This window comes from Sinocyclocheilus grahami, unplaced genomic scaffold (genome assembly GCF_001515645.1).
Source record: "Sinocyclocheilus grahami isolate Dianchi unplaced genomic scaffold, SAMN03320097.WGS_v1.1 scaffold115.1, whole genome shotgun sequence".
Lineage (NCBI taxonomy): Eukaryota > Metazoa > Chordata > Actinopteri > Cypriniformes > Cyprinidae > Sinocyclocheilus > Sinocyclocheilus grahami.
The window spans coordinates 732775-751769 of NW_015505294.1; the positions used below are offsets into that span (position 1 = coordinate 732775).

An 18995-nucleotide genomic window follows, 5' to 3' on the forward strand; every position below is an offset into this window, starting at 1 on the left:
TTCACCCCAAAATGAAAATTCTGTTCATTTATTCACCCTCATGTCATTTCACTGACTTTCATTCTTCAGTGGAACACAAATGAGATCTTTTGGTCATGCTTTTCCTTTCAAAAATGACACAAAAGCACCATGAAAGTATCATTAAAATATCATAACAATAGCTGTGATTTAAGAACAAATCATTCAGACTGGTTTTGTGAATTGAATAAATATATTCACTGAAAAGATCCAACAAAAACAATGACTTCACAGAAGAGTTCATAGAGCAGAAATCAGACTGCTAGCGCTAAGATTTTTGGTGAATAATTATAAAATTTGGATCTCAAACCTAACAAATACACTACTGCTCAAACGTTTGTAATACCTATGATTTTTTTATGTTTTTGAAAAAAGTTTCTTATGTTCACAAATTGCATTTATATGATGAAAAATACAGTAAAACAATAATAATATCATTTAAAATAACTTTTCATATTAATATAATTAAATTATATTACATTAAAAATTTAATTTATTCCTGTCTTCAGTGCACATGATCTTTCAGAAATCATTATGCTGATTTGCTGCTCAAGAAAAATGTGTTGTTATTATTATCATCAGTGTTAAAACGTTTTTGCTGCTTAATATTTTTGTGGGAACCATTCAAAAGTTTGTGTTAAGTAAGATTTAAAAAAAAAAGAACAAAAAATAAATAAATACTTGCATTAACCAAGGATTCATTAAATTGATCAAAAGTAACAGTAAATACATTTATAATGTTGCAAAAGATTCATATTTCAAATAAAAATAATAAGCAGTGCAACTGTACAATGAGCCATTATTAATACTTGTGATAACTAATAACTGTGCAGCAAATCAGCATATTAGTATGATTTCTGAAGGATCGTGTGACACTGAAGACTGGAGAAATGATGCTGAAAATCCAGCTTTGATCACAGGAATAAATTACATTTTAAAATATATTTAAATAGAAAACAGTTCAGTTAAATTGTAATGATTTTTACTTTTTTCTAACAGCTTACTGTATTTTCCATCAAATAAATGCAGCCTTGGTAAGCAGAAGAGACTTCATTCAAAAACATTAAACATTTAATCATTCCAAACTTTTGACCAGTAGTGTACGTTCAGAAGATTTTAAATGTATTAACAAGTCATGTGGACTTTTTTTGTTGTTGTCATTTTGCAGCTTCACAGTCCCTGTTATTTTTCACTTATATTATATCGAAAAAAATTCACCTTCTGCATTCCACAGAAGAAGGGAAGTCATATGGTTTCAGAGCAGCATGAGGGTGAAAAATTAATGACAGATGATTCATTCTGGGTTAACTATCCAAGTTTCGGGACGCTTGCGGAAAGTGTTAAATTGTAATGATTTTTACTTTTTTCTAACAGCTTACTGTATTTTCCATCAAATAAATGCAGCCTTGGTAAGCAGAAGAGACTTCATTCAAAAACATTAAACACTTAATCATTCCAAACTTTTGACCAGTAGTGTACGTTCAGAAGATTTTAAATGTATTAACAAGTCATGTGGACTTTTTTTGTTGTTGTCATTTTGCAGCTTCACAGTCCCTGTTATTTTTCACTTATATTATATCGAAAAAAATTCACCTTCTGCATTCCACAGAAGAAGGGAAGTCATATGGTTTCAGAGCAGCATGAGGGTGAAAAATTAATGACAGATGATTCATTCTGGGTTAACTATCCAAGTTTCGGGACGCTTGCGGAAAGTTTCAGTTCTTGTAGTCACTTGAAGCTCTTTGCTTGGCTGGAATGTATGGGAAGTGAGTTTGTGTGCTTTTATCGGAAACAGTTTGCGTACTGCAGCTACGGAGAGCTCTTTTCTTCGAGTCCGGGCTGGAGTACGTTTTACGGTTACATCTGGGCGTCAGAAACCTCGGAGGTGAAGATGAAAACACGGAATCGGTGGACGACAGCCTCGATGATCTCATTCCACCTCTATCTTCGTCATTATAGTCATCGTCACAGCATAATGCGTGATATAGCGTCTTGTCGTAATAATGGAGCTGTCCTCCAGATCCAAAGAGCCAGGAGGCTTTAGGGCTGTTTGAGGCCTTTAACGGTCCATTGAGGGCAGGCAAGTCTCCACAGCTCCTGCGGTAGAGCTCTAATTCTTGTTTCTTGGCTGTGGTTGGGCTACGGACCCTGTCTAGCAGACGGTTGTGCGATAAGTGGTAGTCGGATAATGTCTCATTGTGCAAGAGGTCACTACAGTCCTCTCTGCAACACACTAGTGTCAGGTCATCGTCTGAGTCAAGGTCGATATCTGATGTTAACTTGTCGATTTGTCCCACAACCTGAAGAGAAGAAAAAGAGAAAATTGAGTACATGTCTGGAAAAAGCCCTCGTGATATCTGAAGCTTTGTAGTTTGCCCCAAAAATCATTATTTACTCGCCCTCATGTATTTTTAAACCTGTTCGACTTTCTTTCTTTACTACAATATCACACAATATGTCCATACAACATCAACTAGGTCTGATCTGCTTGTTTTCCTCAGAAAAAGAAAAGCCCTGCAGATTTGGAACGACATGAGTGTGAGTAAATGATGACAGAATTTTCACTTTTGGTTCAATCATGTCTTTTTTTGTTTAAAAAATCCATGAAATTGCTGTGTAAACTCAACTCAGATGTTTGGTATATTAATAGAAAACTGTGAACAGAAAACTAGCATCTTAAATATACTATTTTATTATTATATATAACATGATTTTGGCAGGAGGTACAAGAAAAAGTAGATCACTATGCTGGGAAAGCAATATTAAATACAGGACTTTATTGTATGTAGCAATACTCAACATCAGCACAATATGCACTGTTCAGCATAATGTAAACCCCCAAAATACCAATATAAAACTGTTCTAAATCCCATTATAACAGAACATGAAATATTTACAAGTTTCTTCTTTTTCTTCTGGCTCAAAAACATATAAAATTACACTTGCTTACAATATTAACTCTCCCTGTCTAGTCCTATGCAAAGCACACTGAAATGTCTCAGTCAGGTTTAATAAAAAAAATCATGTACTGTACAGAGCTGGGTAAATTACTTACAAATTGTAGGGCACTTACAATGTTGTCTTTCACACACAAGATTGCGTTAAAAACACACACGAGTTACAAAAACAGTCGGTTATGTCTGTGAAGGTAAACAGCTGGGAAATAAATTGCATATTTATTTTAGATCTGTGTGGCAGCAGTAATATACATTAAATAAATCAATCCACTGCTGTCTTGTCTCCTCTGAGGCTGGGACTGTAAACAGTGTTCTGTGCTCGTCTGTGCAGCCAAAGACAGAACAGTTAGCATGTTTTGCTCAAACTTCGCCATGGCATTAGAACTAGTACACCGTTGTCGCTTGCGAAAACACAATAACTGCTCCGTGAGTGGAAACTTACAGATTAAGGGGCGGTAATATTATAATGAGATCCCTTTGCCACGTCACCAAGGGAGCGAAATCAGACACACTCGTTTTTTCAGACGCTTGCAGAAAAAGGCTTCCCAAAACAAAGTTACCGGGTTAATCTTTTTCACGTTTCCTTGGTTGGTAGATGCACTGGGGTTCTGATTATAGCACTTAAAACCTGGAAAAATCAGATTTTCATGATATGTCACCTTCAAGAGGTCATGATTTAGCATGTATTTGTATGATGTGATTTATTCGAAAATAAGCATAAAGATCCACTCCTAACCTAACCTGGTTATTCATGAAGTTTTGGCCTATTAGTGGCTAATTTGAATGACTTTGTATCTTATTCATACATTTTTGTACCACCTGATTTGGCTTAAGAGACAGTTATGTTTAGGGTGGGGTTAGGCGTGGACCTTCGTGCTTACATTTTTTCTAGAAATCATATGTTTTCGTTCAATTTACATCATTCATTCATATAAAATCACCACTTTGTAAAATAGTTACATTTTCCTGTGAGATTGGGTTGGTGGGGTGTAAGCAGACTGTACAAAAATGTTTAAATAAAACCATTTGAATTTATACAAATTTTCCACCAATTTGCCAAAATCTAGTTTCTCAGAGTGTTGTTGAAAACACCAAGAAATTCCACCAAGAATGCCTGTAGTTTTACGCTGTGGCTGAGCTTAAGCCACAAATAAGTAATAAGTATATATATCTGCATATATCTATCTATCCTTTCCATCTTTATATTTACCATCTCACCCCATTTCACCCACTGGCATTGGAATATTTAGTATCTGTTTGTGCTGAAGGGAATTTGTCCTCCTGCTGTGCTAGTAACGGCATCTTACATAAGGTCTCAACCATACGCTTATCAATATTCCTTCTCTTGCTTTACCCAGCTCTTTTTCTGAGCAGGGTCTCAAGGCTGGTTCTCACAAATCAGACAAAACAAAGCACAGGCGTAGCGATCCTGCAGCTCATAAAGTCTGTCTGAAGATTTTAATCAGATTATAACATGCATAAATGGTTATATATGACGGGATATTGTTCAGAATGAATCATATGACTGCACTGCAAAGACATTATGTTGCCTCTTGTCAATATTAAGCAGCTTAGTACATTATTTATGACACCGTTATGTTTGATTTCTTAGGATTTTGATGATAAAGCACTGCTCGGATTGAAATAGCAGAGTTATTAATGACAGCTTGTTCTGTAATTTGCTGCTTCTGATTTCGATGAGCTCAGTGCTTTGCTGCTGCCAAACTTTCTCATCGTATTCAATTGCAGGATGTGGCGTTCATGGTATAGCAGATCGGCTATTCAGCGGCGAGCCACAGGCTGTTGGGATTCGGTAATGAGCAGTCAAACGTAAACAGGAAGAGCCCAAATGACAGGCATTCAACAGCCAGAATATCCATTCACAACGCACCTGCTGCTCAAAAGAGCACACAATACACAAACAATGCCAAGCTTTAAGCAAAGACTGTACAAACATTATGTACTGTATTTGTGAATAGGTTATGTATCGAGCCCTGCCAAGTATGATAAGCGGCGTGCGGTTATCAGAGAAATCCATTTTTGGGACTCCACTGAAAGGCTCCTGTCTGGAGGAGGTATTAGATCATCTCTCGTGGGGTTGTGCCCTGTGCGCTGCTGTCAGACAGTTCATGTTTAATGCATTCCTGCCAACCGCACGATTGAGACCAGCTCTGAAACAATTGCTACCTTGTGAGGGGCGGTTTAACTTGAGGAGCCTTGCACTCCTTGCAAAGCAGAAATGCTGACCTATAGAAATCCCCAAGTGTTGTGATTGCTGTAGGAGGCACTGCTCATAACAAGTGGCTAGTGCACTTGCTGTGTGCTGTGCGCTTGTATTTCTGTAGCTTGGTAACTGCATGATGTATTCAACACCAGTGTTGGGGAGAAACCAGTTACATGTAATGGCTTTATGTAATTTAATTACAAAATAAATGTAACTATAATCTGTTACAGTTACTGAGAAAAAAATGTGTAATTAAGTTATAGCTACATGTGAAAATGTTAACGATTATAAAGGGGGCTACATCTGAATATTTTCTGTAAAAAGCTAGTATATTGAATAATATTAAAGGGGTGGTTGATTACGATTTCACTTTTTTAATGTTAGTTAGTTTGTAATGTTGCTGTTTGAACATAAACAATATCTGCAAAGTTGCAGTGCTGAAAGTTCAGTGCAAATGGAGATATCGTCTTTTAAAATTCTGACAGTTTAATGCCTACAGAAACGGCTGGTAGGGACTACAACGAGCTACTTCTCGGGTTTGTGACATCACAAACCTTGATAAGAGGAAGCGAAAACTAGAGGTGCACATAAAAATCTGTTCATATATGAATCACGATTCTGTCTTCTAACGATTCTAATGGATTCACAAGATTCAAAATCAATGTTCTAAAGCAGTGGTTCTCAATCCTCTTCCTCGTGTCCCCCTGCTCTGCACATGCTCTGCATCTCTCTCTCTCTCTCTCTCTCTCTCTCATTCAGCTCAGCTCCAACAATGAACTGTTCCATTTATACGCTTATTTTCACATAGCTATGAGAAGCGTTATACATGGATGCACATGCGGTACTGTATTAAAGCTTTAATCAGGATAAAACCGTATATTAAAAGCTTATAGAAGCAGTCGCATTTACAAATAACAGCGTATCTAAAAGTATGAGACAACAAAAAACATACCATTAAGAGCCGTGCTTGCACATGTTCTGCGCGATCTTCTTCACTAATATCCTCTGCATCTCAATCGGGCTAAAATTGTTAAGCAATATAGACAACGCCATTGTTTACAATACAACCGGAGCACATGCCGCTGAGGTGAGGGGTGGGACGTTTAGACACGCACTAGAGGTGGTTGAGCCAATCAAAATACACTGGGACAGCTAACCAATCAGAGCCCATCCCGTATTTCTGAGGGAGGGGCTTCAAAAAAGCAGGAAATGATCAGCGCGTTTATAGGAGACAAGCTGCGCACTTGTCAGTGAACAACGGCTCTGTGTAGTAAATGCTGCTCAATGTGAAAGCACGCACGTGATGGAGTTTTACCGCTGATTACAGAACCGGCTTTACTGACGAGATGCGCATTAAATATTGCATGCGATTTATCGTGCAGCCCTAACCCATACCATTTTTTTAATCCGATTTGTCTCACAGTCATCTTACTTGCAGAACCCTCGGTCTTAGAGTCAGATAATTGCCAAACCTTTCCAGAAGGCTTTTAAACAGTGAGTGTTTGGAACAGAGTGTGAGTCAGAACAAGCATTTGACCAATTTAAACTTTTGCTAGAGGAAGCCTGATTTGAAAGCAGTAAGAAACAGACCCATCACCACCATTGGGTTTCTTAAGCGATTGATTTTTACCTGGAGACTCCAAAACATCTGAACCATTAGATTCAAAAACAGATTCTAGCCTCATACATTTTTCATCATGTATTGCTGCCTTCCCCATATATTTGCTCTGAAAATAATCTCCATATGCATTATCATATCTATCGACATATACAGTGGGGAAAAAAAGTATTTAGTCAGCCACCAATTGTGCAAGTTCTCCCACTTAAAAAGATGAGAGAGGCCTGTAATTTTCAGCATAGGTATACCTCAACTATGAGAGACAAAATGAGAAAAAAAATCCAGAAAATCACATTGTAGGATTTTTAAAGAATTTATTTGCAAATTATGGTGGAAAATAAGTATTTGGTCAATAAGAAAATTTCATCTCAATACTTTGTTATATACCCTTTGTTGGCAATGACAGAGGTCAAACGTTTTCTGTAAGTCTTCACAAGGTATCCAGTTCTTCTTCTCCTTAGCCAAGGTAAGACGCCTCTGACATTGTCTGTGGTTCAGGAGTGGCTTAACAAGAGGAATACGACAACTGTAGCCAAATTCCTTGACACATCTGTGTGTGGTGGCTCTTGATGCCTTGACCCCAGCCTTAGTCCATTCCTTGTGAAGTTCACTCAAATTCTTGAATCGATTTTGCTTGACAATCCTCATAAGGCTGCGGTTCTCTTGGTTGGTTGTGCATCTTTTTCTTCCACGCTTTTTCCTTCCACTCAACTTTCTGTTAACATGCTTGGATACAGCACTCTGTGAACAGCCAGCTTCTTTGCCAATGAATGTTTGTGGCTTACCCTCCTTGTGAAGGGTGTCAATGATTGTCTTCTGGACAACTGTCAGATCAGCAGTCTTCCTCATGATTGTGTAGCCTAGTGAACCAAACTGAAAGACCATTTTGAAGGCTCAGGAAACCTTTCCAGGTGTTTTGAGTTGATTAGCTGATTGGCTGATCAACCAATCAGCTAATGGTGAGCCTGGTTTCTCCCAAGGGTTTTTCTCCATTCTGTCACCGATGGAGTTTTGGTTCCTTGCCGCTGTCGCCTCTGGCTTGCTTAGTTGGGGACACTTCATTTCCAGCGATATCGTTGACATGATTGCAAAGATATTATTTAAACTGAGCTGGATGCTGACATCACTGAATTCAATGATGAACTGTCTTTAACTGAAAAATTAGTGTTTACTATTGTCACTTTGCATTATTGACACTATTTTCCTAATTAATGCTGTTCAGTTGCTTTGACACAATCTGTATTGTTAAAAGCGCTATATAAATAAAGGTGACTTGACTTGACTTGACTTGGTATTTCACCATATTCTAATTTGTTGAGATAGTGAATTGTTGGGTTTTTGCTAAATGTGAGCCAAAATCATCACAATTAAAAGAACCAAAGACTTATTTATGCATTTGGCAGACGTTTTAATCCAAAGTGACTTACATGGCATTCAAGGTTTATGTTATATAAGCTACTGTTGCCTTGGTTTTGCTAGCAGCATGCTCTACTGATTGAGCTACAGGACCACTGTTTACTAGAAGAGCTCAAGGTTTGGCTAGTTAACTATGCATCGGGAAAAGTGTGCAGTGTTGGGGAAAGTTACTTTTAAAAGTAATGCATTACAATATTGCGTTACTCCATAAAAAAGTAACTAATTATGTTACTTAGTTACTTTTTATGGAAAGTAATGCGTTACGTTACTTTTTAAATTACGTTAATTGTTTTAATTTGGACAGGGCTTGCTTGTTTGTTTTTTAAATAAAAAAGTTATATTTTTGGCAAATATAAAAGCCTTCTCACACCAAAAGTGAAATGAATAAGCCTCAGGCTGAAGGAAAAGTAAATTTACGTCCGTACAGTAGAATGCAGAAGAAGAAATTTCAACACACTTCAGCAATAAACAAAGACACACAAATGTTTGTCTAGAGTAATTTGTGCTTATTAGTACGGTTGAACTGGATCATCGAAGGTCAGAAGCAAAGACATTGGTTAATAGAATGGGATTAAATACATAAAGCATATTTGTGTTGTTTAACATTTAATTATTGCAGGCTTGCGGCATATTCTAAGGTGCATTATTTTTATTCATTTTGAGGAATACTGAATCTGTGTTTTTTTTGTGTGTGAGAGATGAATTAATGCATATTCATATTTATTTTAGAACTACAGTAACATCTTCTGATTTCTCTCAACATGGTGACAGGAGAGCTGTCGGTCAATAAACTGAAAGAAAAAAGTAACTTGCGTTACTTATCTGAAAAAGTAACTCAGATATTCTCTTGTAAATTAAAAAGCAATGTGTTACTTTACTAGTTACTTGAAAAAAGTAATCTGATTACGTAACTCGCCATGCATTCTGACCAAATAAAGTTATTCAAACTTAGCTCAACTTATTATTATTATCATCATCACGCTAGTAATGCTATCTAATTCATATTAGGGCTTATTTGTTCCATCATATTTATTTTTCCGCGTTTTTACAGTGTTGCGCGTTATAACAAATCACACACGATTCCGTTGAGTTTATGAACACAACGGCCAATCAGAGGTGTTCAGATGAGTCATCACTAAAACAGCGGAGTTTTGTTGTTCATTGCGCGCGCGCTGACTAAATTCAGCTCTCTCGCAAATAAACAACAAAGTGCAGATGCAGTTGTGCTTATGCAATGTAAGTATAAGAGATTTATTCATCATACAGTGTAGATAGCTTCACTGATTATAACGGGAGTGTTTTTAAAGTGCATAGACTCGTGCTAGATTGAAGTCAGTGATGATGTTCTTTGGTAATGTAAATGTTTTGTAGCTGCTGTTTGAATAACTGAGGAAATGTAAGCATTATAATTAGTAACTTACAATGTTTCTATTAAATTGTTATCATGTTAAATATAAATTCAGTCATAATAAAAACATTAGGCTGCTTTATGCCTTATGCTGGAGTTGGGATCACTTTCCAGTAATTAAACTGAGTAAATAATTAAATAAATTAGCAGGATAATTTCGTGTATCGGTGATCTCACAGGCTGATGATAAGGCAAAATGACAATTGAGCATATCGCCCAACATTAGTGTCTAAGCTACTTTATTACTCAAGCACTTCTGAAAAAGCAACACTACAAAACTTACTATCAAAACTTTTAAAAAGTGTAACTTAGCTAAGCTTGTAGCTTAGCTACTAACATTTTCAAAAACATCAACATTACCTTCCTGATCAATGTTGTTTACACCATTGTACTATAAATAATGAAAACAAAAGTCAGTCTGGTTAAAATAGTTGAATTGTTGATGTATTTCATATATATAATAGAATATAAAGAAGGCCATAGGGGATTTGTGCATGTGCTGTTTTTGGCGGAAAATCAGTAGAATTCTACAGAATTTATTTAAACATGATTAAAATGTGTTAAATGGAGCTTAAAGTACGAACTTTTGTTAGGTGACCGCATGATCAAATTAGCCAAATTATTGAATTACACAAACACAAAAAGAACTTTAGACATCATAATTCTGTGTGCATTGGGTCTGTAAGTGAGCAGTGTACTGGTTACACTTAGCAGCAAAGAATTCAGAATCGTGACAAATGTTTGGCTGTTATCCATGGAATAAGAGACAGCTGAAAGACATATGAGCATGTGGCAAAACTACTAACCATAACAAGATGTCAGTAGTAACAATAAGGCTCTGCTGCAAGGTGTGAGTGACAGATGGAGGTGTTAACTCAGGCAAGAGTGGCAGAGCTACCGGTGATGCCTGAACTTGGGCAAGGAGACAAATGAGACAAATCCAGCGGAGCTGTGACTGAGATGATGAGACAAATGCCAGACAGGGACACTCATAGACTCAGTGACAGTAATGAGGCAGATAGATATCCACCCGAGGAAAGAGATTAATTAAGGAGATGTCCTCTCACATAATGCTGAAAGCAGTCGCCCAGCACAAAGAGAGATAACTGCAAAAGAGATGAGACGTTGACAGGTGAGAAGATGAGGAAATCAGTTGTGCTCCCATTGTCTGATTCGCCGGGTGATAATTAGGCATCACAGATGACATCTTGCTTGTATGGGGGTGTCACACCGTATGTGGGGGGTGTCATCCTGCAAGTCTTTCTCCTTGTTAATCTATCTGCTGGTTGTTGTTTGGGTGACAAGCTGTCCAGTCAACAGCCCCTAGGTGGACGTATCACAGGGGCATGAATGTGTTTGTGACCTTGTGTATGTTTATGAATTGTGCCCACTGTGTATGTGTCTATTGGTTTTTGTATATTTAGGTAGTCAGTCAGTAGTCGCGTTCAGGCCAGTAACAAACTCTGAAAGTACGCAATCATAAAGGCAAATGCTTATCAGTGGATTGCAAGATTGCATTATTTCTGGGTTACTGGGGTGGTAAAAAAAAAAACAGTACACAATGGGATGATAGAGTTACCAAGAGGGTGTGTTGCTTAGGTAACTTTGGGTGTCATTTTAAAATGGTTCAGCAACTTTGAGAATGTAAATAGAAACTTGCGTTGTGCTACGAATTTTTCGGAATGCAACAATGTGTGAAATCAGTCATGCGCACTTACATACTTGAGTATATTTTGGGTCTTACCCGGCACAGTGTAGGAACCAGTGCCTTGTTTAAGGGCACAAAGGTGGTAGCTTGTATAGAACCCCTTGTGGGGTTAAAAAAGGTTTGTCTTGTCGGATCTGATAGCATTGTGGGCATTGCTCTGACATGTTGTGCAGTTACACTTTGAGTGACCCAAGTTCAAGTCCCGCCTCGGGATGTCAGGGATGTCCAATCCTGCTCCTTGAGGACCACTACCCTGCAAAGATTAGCAATCCTAATCGAACACACCTGAACCAGCAAAGTCAGGTCTTAAGAATTACTAGAAACTTCCAAGCATGTGTGTTTGGGGTAGGTTGGAGCCAAGACATTGGCCCTCCATGAGCAGGATTGGTCATCTTTGGGTTAAAGCAGAGGTCCCCAACCACCGGGTTGCGACCCACTACTGGGCCATGGAAGAATTGCTACCGGGTCACAAGAACGTTCTGGGAAAAATGTGTATAGATATGAATCTCTGTTATTTATTTATGTTAATGATTGTTCCAATTGTTCTGGTTTTTCATTGTATGCGATTGATATGGAGTAGAAATTTGACAATTTCATGTTAAATACTAAGTAAATGAAAGATTGCTCTGATCTGCCACATATTAGGAGTTAAACAGATCGCAGTTGATCCGTAATACGTACGGATGAGACCCTACCATTCGGCACGCACGTGATTCGCAGATTAATTTGCCAATTTACACGTACAAGCAATTTTAAACCACAAGAAGAAGAAATGAAAGAGAGCTCAATTCGTTACTCACGCACTGTTCTCGCACACAATCAAAGCGCGCACAAGCATAGAGACGTGTTTCAGACAGCGCGGAAATACCGAGTTGCATATACATAAACATAAAATTAGCCTATGTCAAAAACCCTTCACGGCGTTGTCATTCTCTGTGCTTTAAATTTATTTTTTCTTGCTTATCCGAAAAAATAGTCTGATCTGTGACTAAAAAAACCCCACAATATAATGCGTTGAACCACTATATAATGCTATTATAATACTATATAATATAGGCCTAGCCTAATATATATATATATATATATATATATATATAATGTATATACATATATTAGGCTATATATATCCCCAGATCCCCCCCCCCTCGTCCAGCCGGTCCACGAGAATATTTTCCAAACGTAACCGGTCCGTGGTGTAAAAAAGGTTGGAGACCCCTGGGTTAAAGCCCACAACCTTTCACTTACTAAATCTCCCCATCAGACTGTACCTTTTAACATGTCATTCCTTTAACATTCAGAGCAGGCCTGTAATGTGTGCTTTACCTCCCGGAGCTCTTTTGCCACGTCCTTGAGCTCAGCAAGAACTTTCTCCAGCTGTTCCATGACCATCTTAATGTGCCTGCGGATCTCTGCTCTCCGGTCAGGGCTCTGGCTCGGTTCAAATGGTCCTAGCGCTGTGCTGTGAAACATCCTTCACATGGGGACGACAGCAGCAGCAGCAGCCAGGAGGGGACAGGACACTGGGCTTCATGTCTGAAGCCCACCACAGTGTTGTTTGGCCTTATCTGAAAGAAAGACCCATTCTCTGGTCCAAACATCTTAGCATAGTTTTTTGCTGATGTTAGGAAACTTTGAAATCAGTCCAGGAACATCTAGTAGCTCTCTGTAAATTCGAAAGGAAAACTTTCAAAAAGAAAGAGGTCATCAAAAAAATTGGAAAAGTTTCAGCACTGGAACAAACAGTTCTAAGCAAAGCTTTGATCTTTTCCGTATGATGTTAAAATGAAATCAAATGGCATTATTTTTGGCATGAAAGAAGCTTTGTTCTTAAGACAGCTAGCAAATAAATAAATAAAACACCCTTTTGAGCTTCTATTTTGAGAGGTTTGTGACATACCGAAAGTCAGTCTACCAGCTTATGTGGGATATCTGCCAATCTTTTTACCGGTTCTCCATATCTACATGTGCATCCTCTGTTGCAACTCCACTTTTTCAAAAACGTATGCCATACAGTGTGTTTTCCATTGATGAGAAAGCCTTCAGAGTAGGTGCCATCAGAATTTGATGTGAAGAATATATGTATCCAAAAAGTGCACTGAGAATAGTAAGAAAACATCACATTGCCAATCGAGCTGGCAGAAAAAGAACACATCCGATGTGACACCTGGGAGGACGAGCCAAAAATTGCTTCTCTCCGAGGCAATCCTGACAGATACTGCTATGAAGAACCATCACCCCGAGACATAGAGCGTTCCGGACATCCTGTTCAGCTAACCCACACCAGAATTTCAGTATAGCTTGTCTTCTCTTGGCTTTTGTGGCTTTGGTCCAGAATTGATGCCATTTGGACTTATTGCTGCTCCATATGTCTATAAAAAGCTTCCGCAGAGTTGCCAGGCTTTTCCCACTGTGCCCTCGTACCGTGCAGCGTATCTCCTACCCCATCTGAGCATGCTCCGATAACACTAGAGACGGATGCATGCTCAACACCTCTCTTGCAATGTTGTCCTCTATCAGTCACTGATGCTCAAGCACTTAGGAAACCTCCCCCTTCCCTCTCTCTCTCCCTCATTCACTCACCCTCAAACACTCGCATTCGTTCTCTATGATCTTTCTTCCATAACTCTTCCCTCCTCTTTCATACTTGCTACCGTACACACACTACCCTTTAGTCCCACTCACCCTTGTCCTGTCACTTCCATCCTACTTCCGACAAACACATCAATTCATGTACACTTCCAAGGTTGCTTTCTGCTCAGATCTTTTCAGCCACTTGCCGCCTCAGTTGGGGAAGCAAATTAATTCAATTCAGTGTTGCAGTGCAGGCTCTTGAATTGTGAATGCGACTCTGCAGCAATAGAAGCAGACCAGATTATCCCATTTAGATCAGTAATGAATAGAAGACAGATGCAAGTACATCAGAAAATCGCTCGCCCCAACCATAATTATGTGCAAGAGATGCTTCAGCCTCCTGTATTCATTTTCCTGTTGCTCTCTTCAAATCACGAATCGACCAGGGGACTGTGTCAGCAAGTTTGAAATTCTAATTTACCTTTCTATAATGATTCTTCAAAACATCCTGCGAGGCTTGTCCCAAACAAAGGCGTCTCTGGTGGGAACTCTGATGAGAACTATCGGGGAAAAAACAACAGGGTTTAACACAAAACAAGCAGTTGCTTGAAAAGTGTATTCAGGCATATGGTGCCGAACAGCTATCTAGAATAACAGATACAATTTGAGATTAAAGTATTGAGGAAAGCTAACATGACCATTTGTGCTGTGAACATTAATGATGCCTCAAATAGTGAGACTTGCTGGGGAGAGATGTGCTTTTGCAGCATTTGGACTATTTTAGCCTTGCAGATGGTAAAACAGGCCAAAATAATTTAAAGGACAGACCTGAGTCATATCTTAAGGGTGATATATTTTTTATTTAGGTTAATAAGAAACCACCTAAACACTCTAGCAGTGCATGGCAGCCACTCTAACAACTTCAAAGCAATGCAATGAAGCACCCTAGCAGCCACAAAGCAATGCAATTCAATTCTCAAAACACCCTCGCAACCACACAGAAACACAATAAAACACTCAAAACACCCTAGCAATCAAAAAGCAATGCAATGTAACACTCAAAACACCCTAGCGATCAAAAAACAATGCAATGTAAAACACTCAGAACACCCTAGAAACCGCAAAGCAATGCAATGAAATACTCAGAACTCCCTAACAACCGCAAAGCAACACAATAAAACACTCGAAACACCCTAGCAATCTCAAAGCAACACGAGTGAAAAAGTCAAAACACTCTAGCAACCACAAAGCAATGCAATGTAACACTCAAAACACCCTAGCAATTGCAAAACAACATAATGTAACGCTCAGAACACCCTAACAATCGCAAAGCAACACAATAAAACACTCAAAACAACCAAGTAATCACAAAGCAATACAATGTAATGCTCAGAACACCCTAACAACCGCAAAGCAACACAATTGAAAGTCAAAACACCCTAGCAACCACAAAGCAATGCAATGTAACGCTCAAAACACCCTAGCAATCACAAAGTAATGCAATGTAACACTCAGAACACCCTAGCAACCACAAAGCAATGCAATGTAATGCTCAAAACACCCTAGCAACCACAAAGCAATGCAATGTAACGCTCAAAACACCCTAGCAATCACAAAGTAATGCAATGTAACACTCAGAACACCCTAGCAACCACAAAGCAATGCAATGTAATGCTCAAAACACCCTAGCAACCACAAAGCAATGCAATGTAACGCTCAAAACACCCTAGCAATCACAAAGCAATGCAATGTAACACTCAAAAGACCCTAACAATCACAAAACAACGTAATATAACGCTCATAACACCCTGACAATCACAAAGCAACACAATAAAACACTCAAAACACCCTAGCAACCACAAAGCAATGCAATGTAACACTCAAAACACCCTAGCAACCACAAAGCAATGCAATGTAACACTCAAAACACCCCAGCAACTGCAAAGCAATGCAATGTAACACTCAAAACACCCTAGCAACTGCAAAGCAATGTAATGCAATACTCAGAACACCCTAGCAACCACAAATCAATGCAATGTAACACTCAAAACACCCTAGCAACTCCAAAGCAACACAATAAAATACTCAAAACACCCCAGCAATTACAAAGCAACAATGAAATGCTCAAAACACCCTAGTAACGGCAAAGCAATGCAATGAAATGCTCAGAACACCTTAAAAATCACCAAACAACGTAATATAACACTCATAACACCCTAACAATCACAAAGCAACACAATAAAACACTCAAAACACCCTAGCAACCACAAAGCAATGCAATGTAACACTCAAAACACCCTAGCAACCACAAAGCAATGCAATGTAACACTCAAAACACCCCAGCAACTGCAAAGCAATGCAATGTAACGCTCAGAACACCCTAGCAACCACAAATCAATGCAATATAACACTTAAAACACCCTAGCAACCGCAAAGCAACTCAATGAAATACTCAAAACACCCCAGCAATTACAAAGCAACAATGCAATGCTCAAAACACCCTAGTAACCACAAAGCAATGCAATTAAATGCTCAGAACACCCTAACAATCACAAAACAACGTAATATAATACTCATAACACCCTAACAATCAAGAAGGCAACACAATGAAATACTCAAAATACCCTAGCAACCACAAAGCAATGCAATGTAACACTCAAAACACCCTAGCAACTGCAAAGCAATGCAATGTAATGCTCAGAACACCCTAGCAACCACAAACCAATGCAATGTCACGCTCAAAACACCGTAGCAACTGCAAAGCAACACAATGAAATACTCAAAACACCCCAGCAATTACAAAGCAACAATGCAATGCTCAAAACACCCTAGTAACTGCAAAGCAGTGCAATGAAACGCTCAGAACATCTTAGCAACTACATAGCGACACCTTTGCAACTACCCTGGCATTGTGACGTGCAGAATTAGCATGTTCAAACACTACTCACATTTGCTTTAGAAAATATTCCTAGTTGTTTTGCAGTTGTTGTTTAGATGCTTGACACTTTGAATGACAGCATGTTCACAGGCACTAAAAATGTATTGAAGTGCTCCATTTTATTAAAAGTTGAAACTGAGGACTAAATGCTGAGCTTTTGAAATTTGCAGGAAGCTAATGCAATCCTAATTTAGGGCTAAGTACTAGCTGTTGAAGGAAACTTATTTCAGTGCCCTAAAATGATGATGCAAATGGTTTTGTTTTCATTCACTACTAACTGAATTCTTGTCCTTGAAACAGAATACCAGCTCAGAAGATTTTTGTAATTCACTCATCTCATCGCTAAATGCATTTCTTTCTGAAAAGACTGAAACAAAAACACAGTTCCTGATTTCATACAATTTTTTTCACTGAATGCAACTTCGGTGTTTCAATGAAATGTTATAACAAGGTCTTTCATTCAAGAAGATATACTGCTTCTGTAAAACTCTTTCAAACAGTAGTATGCTAATGTTGTAATTATATTTAGTTCAATGAGTAGCATAGTAGCATCTCATAATATAATATGGTTATTTTGCATTTTTTTTATTCAGGTTTGTGTACATTTTGTATACAATATGTCAGTTTGGTCAAGGAGTCAAAATGCAGATGTTATAAATGACAGATGACATTCCTTCAAATTGGCATTATTGTCTTGAAAATACTAACCCTCACTTACAAAGTCCTTCATAACCTTTTCCTTTATATGTATCTGAATTACTTCAACCTTTTTTGCAAATGTAGTAAATCATGTAGTATTCAATACATACACAATAAACAATGCTGAGTATACATACCATATACTATAAATAAGTAAGTGTTGTAGTATGATAGTATGCTTTTTTCAGTAAGTAGAGACCAAATGCAATCCACCCAGGCTTTTAGTGCCATCTACTGCTGGATGTACAATTCAAAACAGGGTGCAGTGTTATTACAGTATCATTGAGATACTATCATGCTTTTTTTCATATTATAATTTTAAGATTTTGTTTTCATTTAATGCTAGTTAAACCAATTTATTAGTTTTGCTAAATATGTATACAGTTTTTTTATTTCCGTTTTAATTTTTATTTTAATACATAAAGTTAAACTAAATGAAAATGAGAAATTTTGCCTTGGCAACTAGCTCAAATAATAACTCTATTTCTAGCTAATAATAATAATAATACAACGTGAGTAAATGGCATGGTTTTCATTTTAGGTTTAGTTGACTAACAGTTTCATGACCCTGAATGGACTCAAGACACAGAATGCAACATTATATGTTTATTATCCATCAGGGAGAGACAAAATAATATAAAAGTAATACAAAATGAACCAAAAACAATTCACCTCAAACTTCAAAAACAACCACCTTCAGAAATCACAACTATTGAGCATCAAGTGTTTGCGTTGCATTAAATACAAATTAGTAAAATACATAGTAGCTGAGGGAAAAAATAAGGCTAAATTGATATTAGTACAAAATCATTTAAATGTTTGACCCTTATAAGTCAAGAAATAAAATAAAGAGAAGTAGATAAAAATGAAAACCTGTCAAATGTACTGGACTGTAGTTCTTGTCTCCAAGTCAGCAATACATTCCACTTTAGACGTGACAACATAATTAACATCTACACACATACAGAGTGCCTTTGTACACACGGCACAAGGTTTGGTTCAATTCACAAATTTACCAAGCACCACACACAACTCACTGTACAAAGACAACTATCTGTTTTCTGTAACTCTACTGGCATCTTTCCACTCACTTAACTTTACTCTACTGTTGGGATACACAGGCATGAAGATCAGGGCACAAAAAACATGGCGGGTCTTGGAAAGGACAGTGACCTTAGCTTTTGCTGGTGTGGCTGAAATATAACATTCACACTTGTTGATGTGATCAGATCATGCATGACAGATATTGCTTCTGTCAGTGTTTTCTTATTAGGTGACTGTCAGAAAACAAACAAGTACATTTTTATACATCCGGTCCACTAGAGGACACAAGAGGACTGTGGATGTCAGTTAGGGATGAAATCTCAGCCAAAGCTTTGCACAGGAAATCCTGTTTTACCAAGCCCCACAATAGTGTACTAAACATCACATTGTGGAA

General features: G+C 38.0%; 2 protein-coding genes across 2 annotated transcripts in view; one reads left to right on the plus strand and one right to left on the minus strand.

Moving 5' to 3' along the window:
- Positions 1–1637: 1637 nt before the first annotated feature.
- Positions 1638–13809, minus strand: LOC107589317 (UPF0583 protein C15orf59 homolog). The gene is made up of 3 exons (XM_016277717.1): positions 13295–13809; positions 12673–12914; positions 1638–2318 (listed from the first exon to the last, which is right to left on the minus strand). The coding sequence occupies exons 2-3, from the start codon at positions 12817–12819 to the stop codon at positions 1734–1736; spliced, it is 732 nt and encodes a 243-aa protein (XP_016133203.1). The 5' UTR covers positions 12820–12914; positions 13295–13809; the 3' UTR covers positions 1638–1733.
- The window catches only part of LOC107589319 (mono [ADP-ribose] polymerase PARP16-like), a 33924-nt gene continuing 24337 nt past the window's right edge, over positions 9409–18995 (plus strand). Inside the window, exon 1 of the mRNA XM_016277719.1 lies at positions 9409–9469. Coding sequence (XP_016133205.1) covers positions 9463–9469 — 7 coding nt within the window. The 5' untranslated portion in view covers positions 9409–9462. The remainder of the gene's footprint in view (positions 9470–18995) is intronic.

Coding starts and splice junctions, on each gene's coding strand:
- LOC107589317 (XM_016277717.1), bottom strand. CDS start 12,819: ATGTTTCACAGCACAGCGCTAGGACCATTTGAACCGAGCCAGAGCCCT. Junction 2,319..12,672: donor TGGCAAAAGAGCTCCGGGAG/GTAAAGCACACA, acceptor TCTTCTCTTCAG/GTTGTGGGACAAATCGACAA.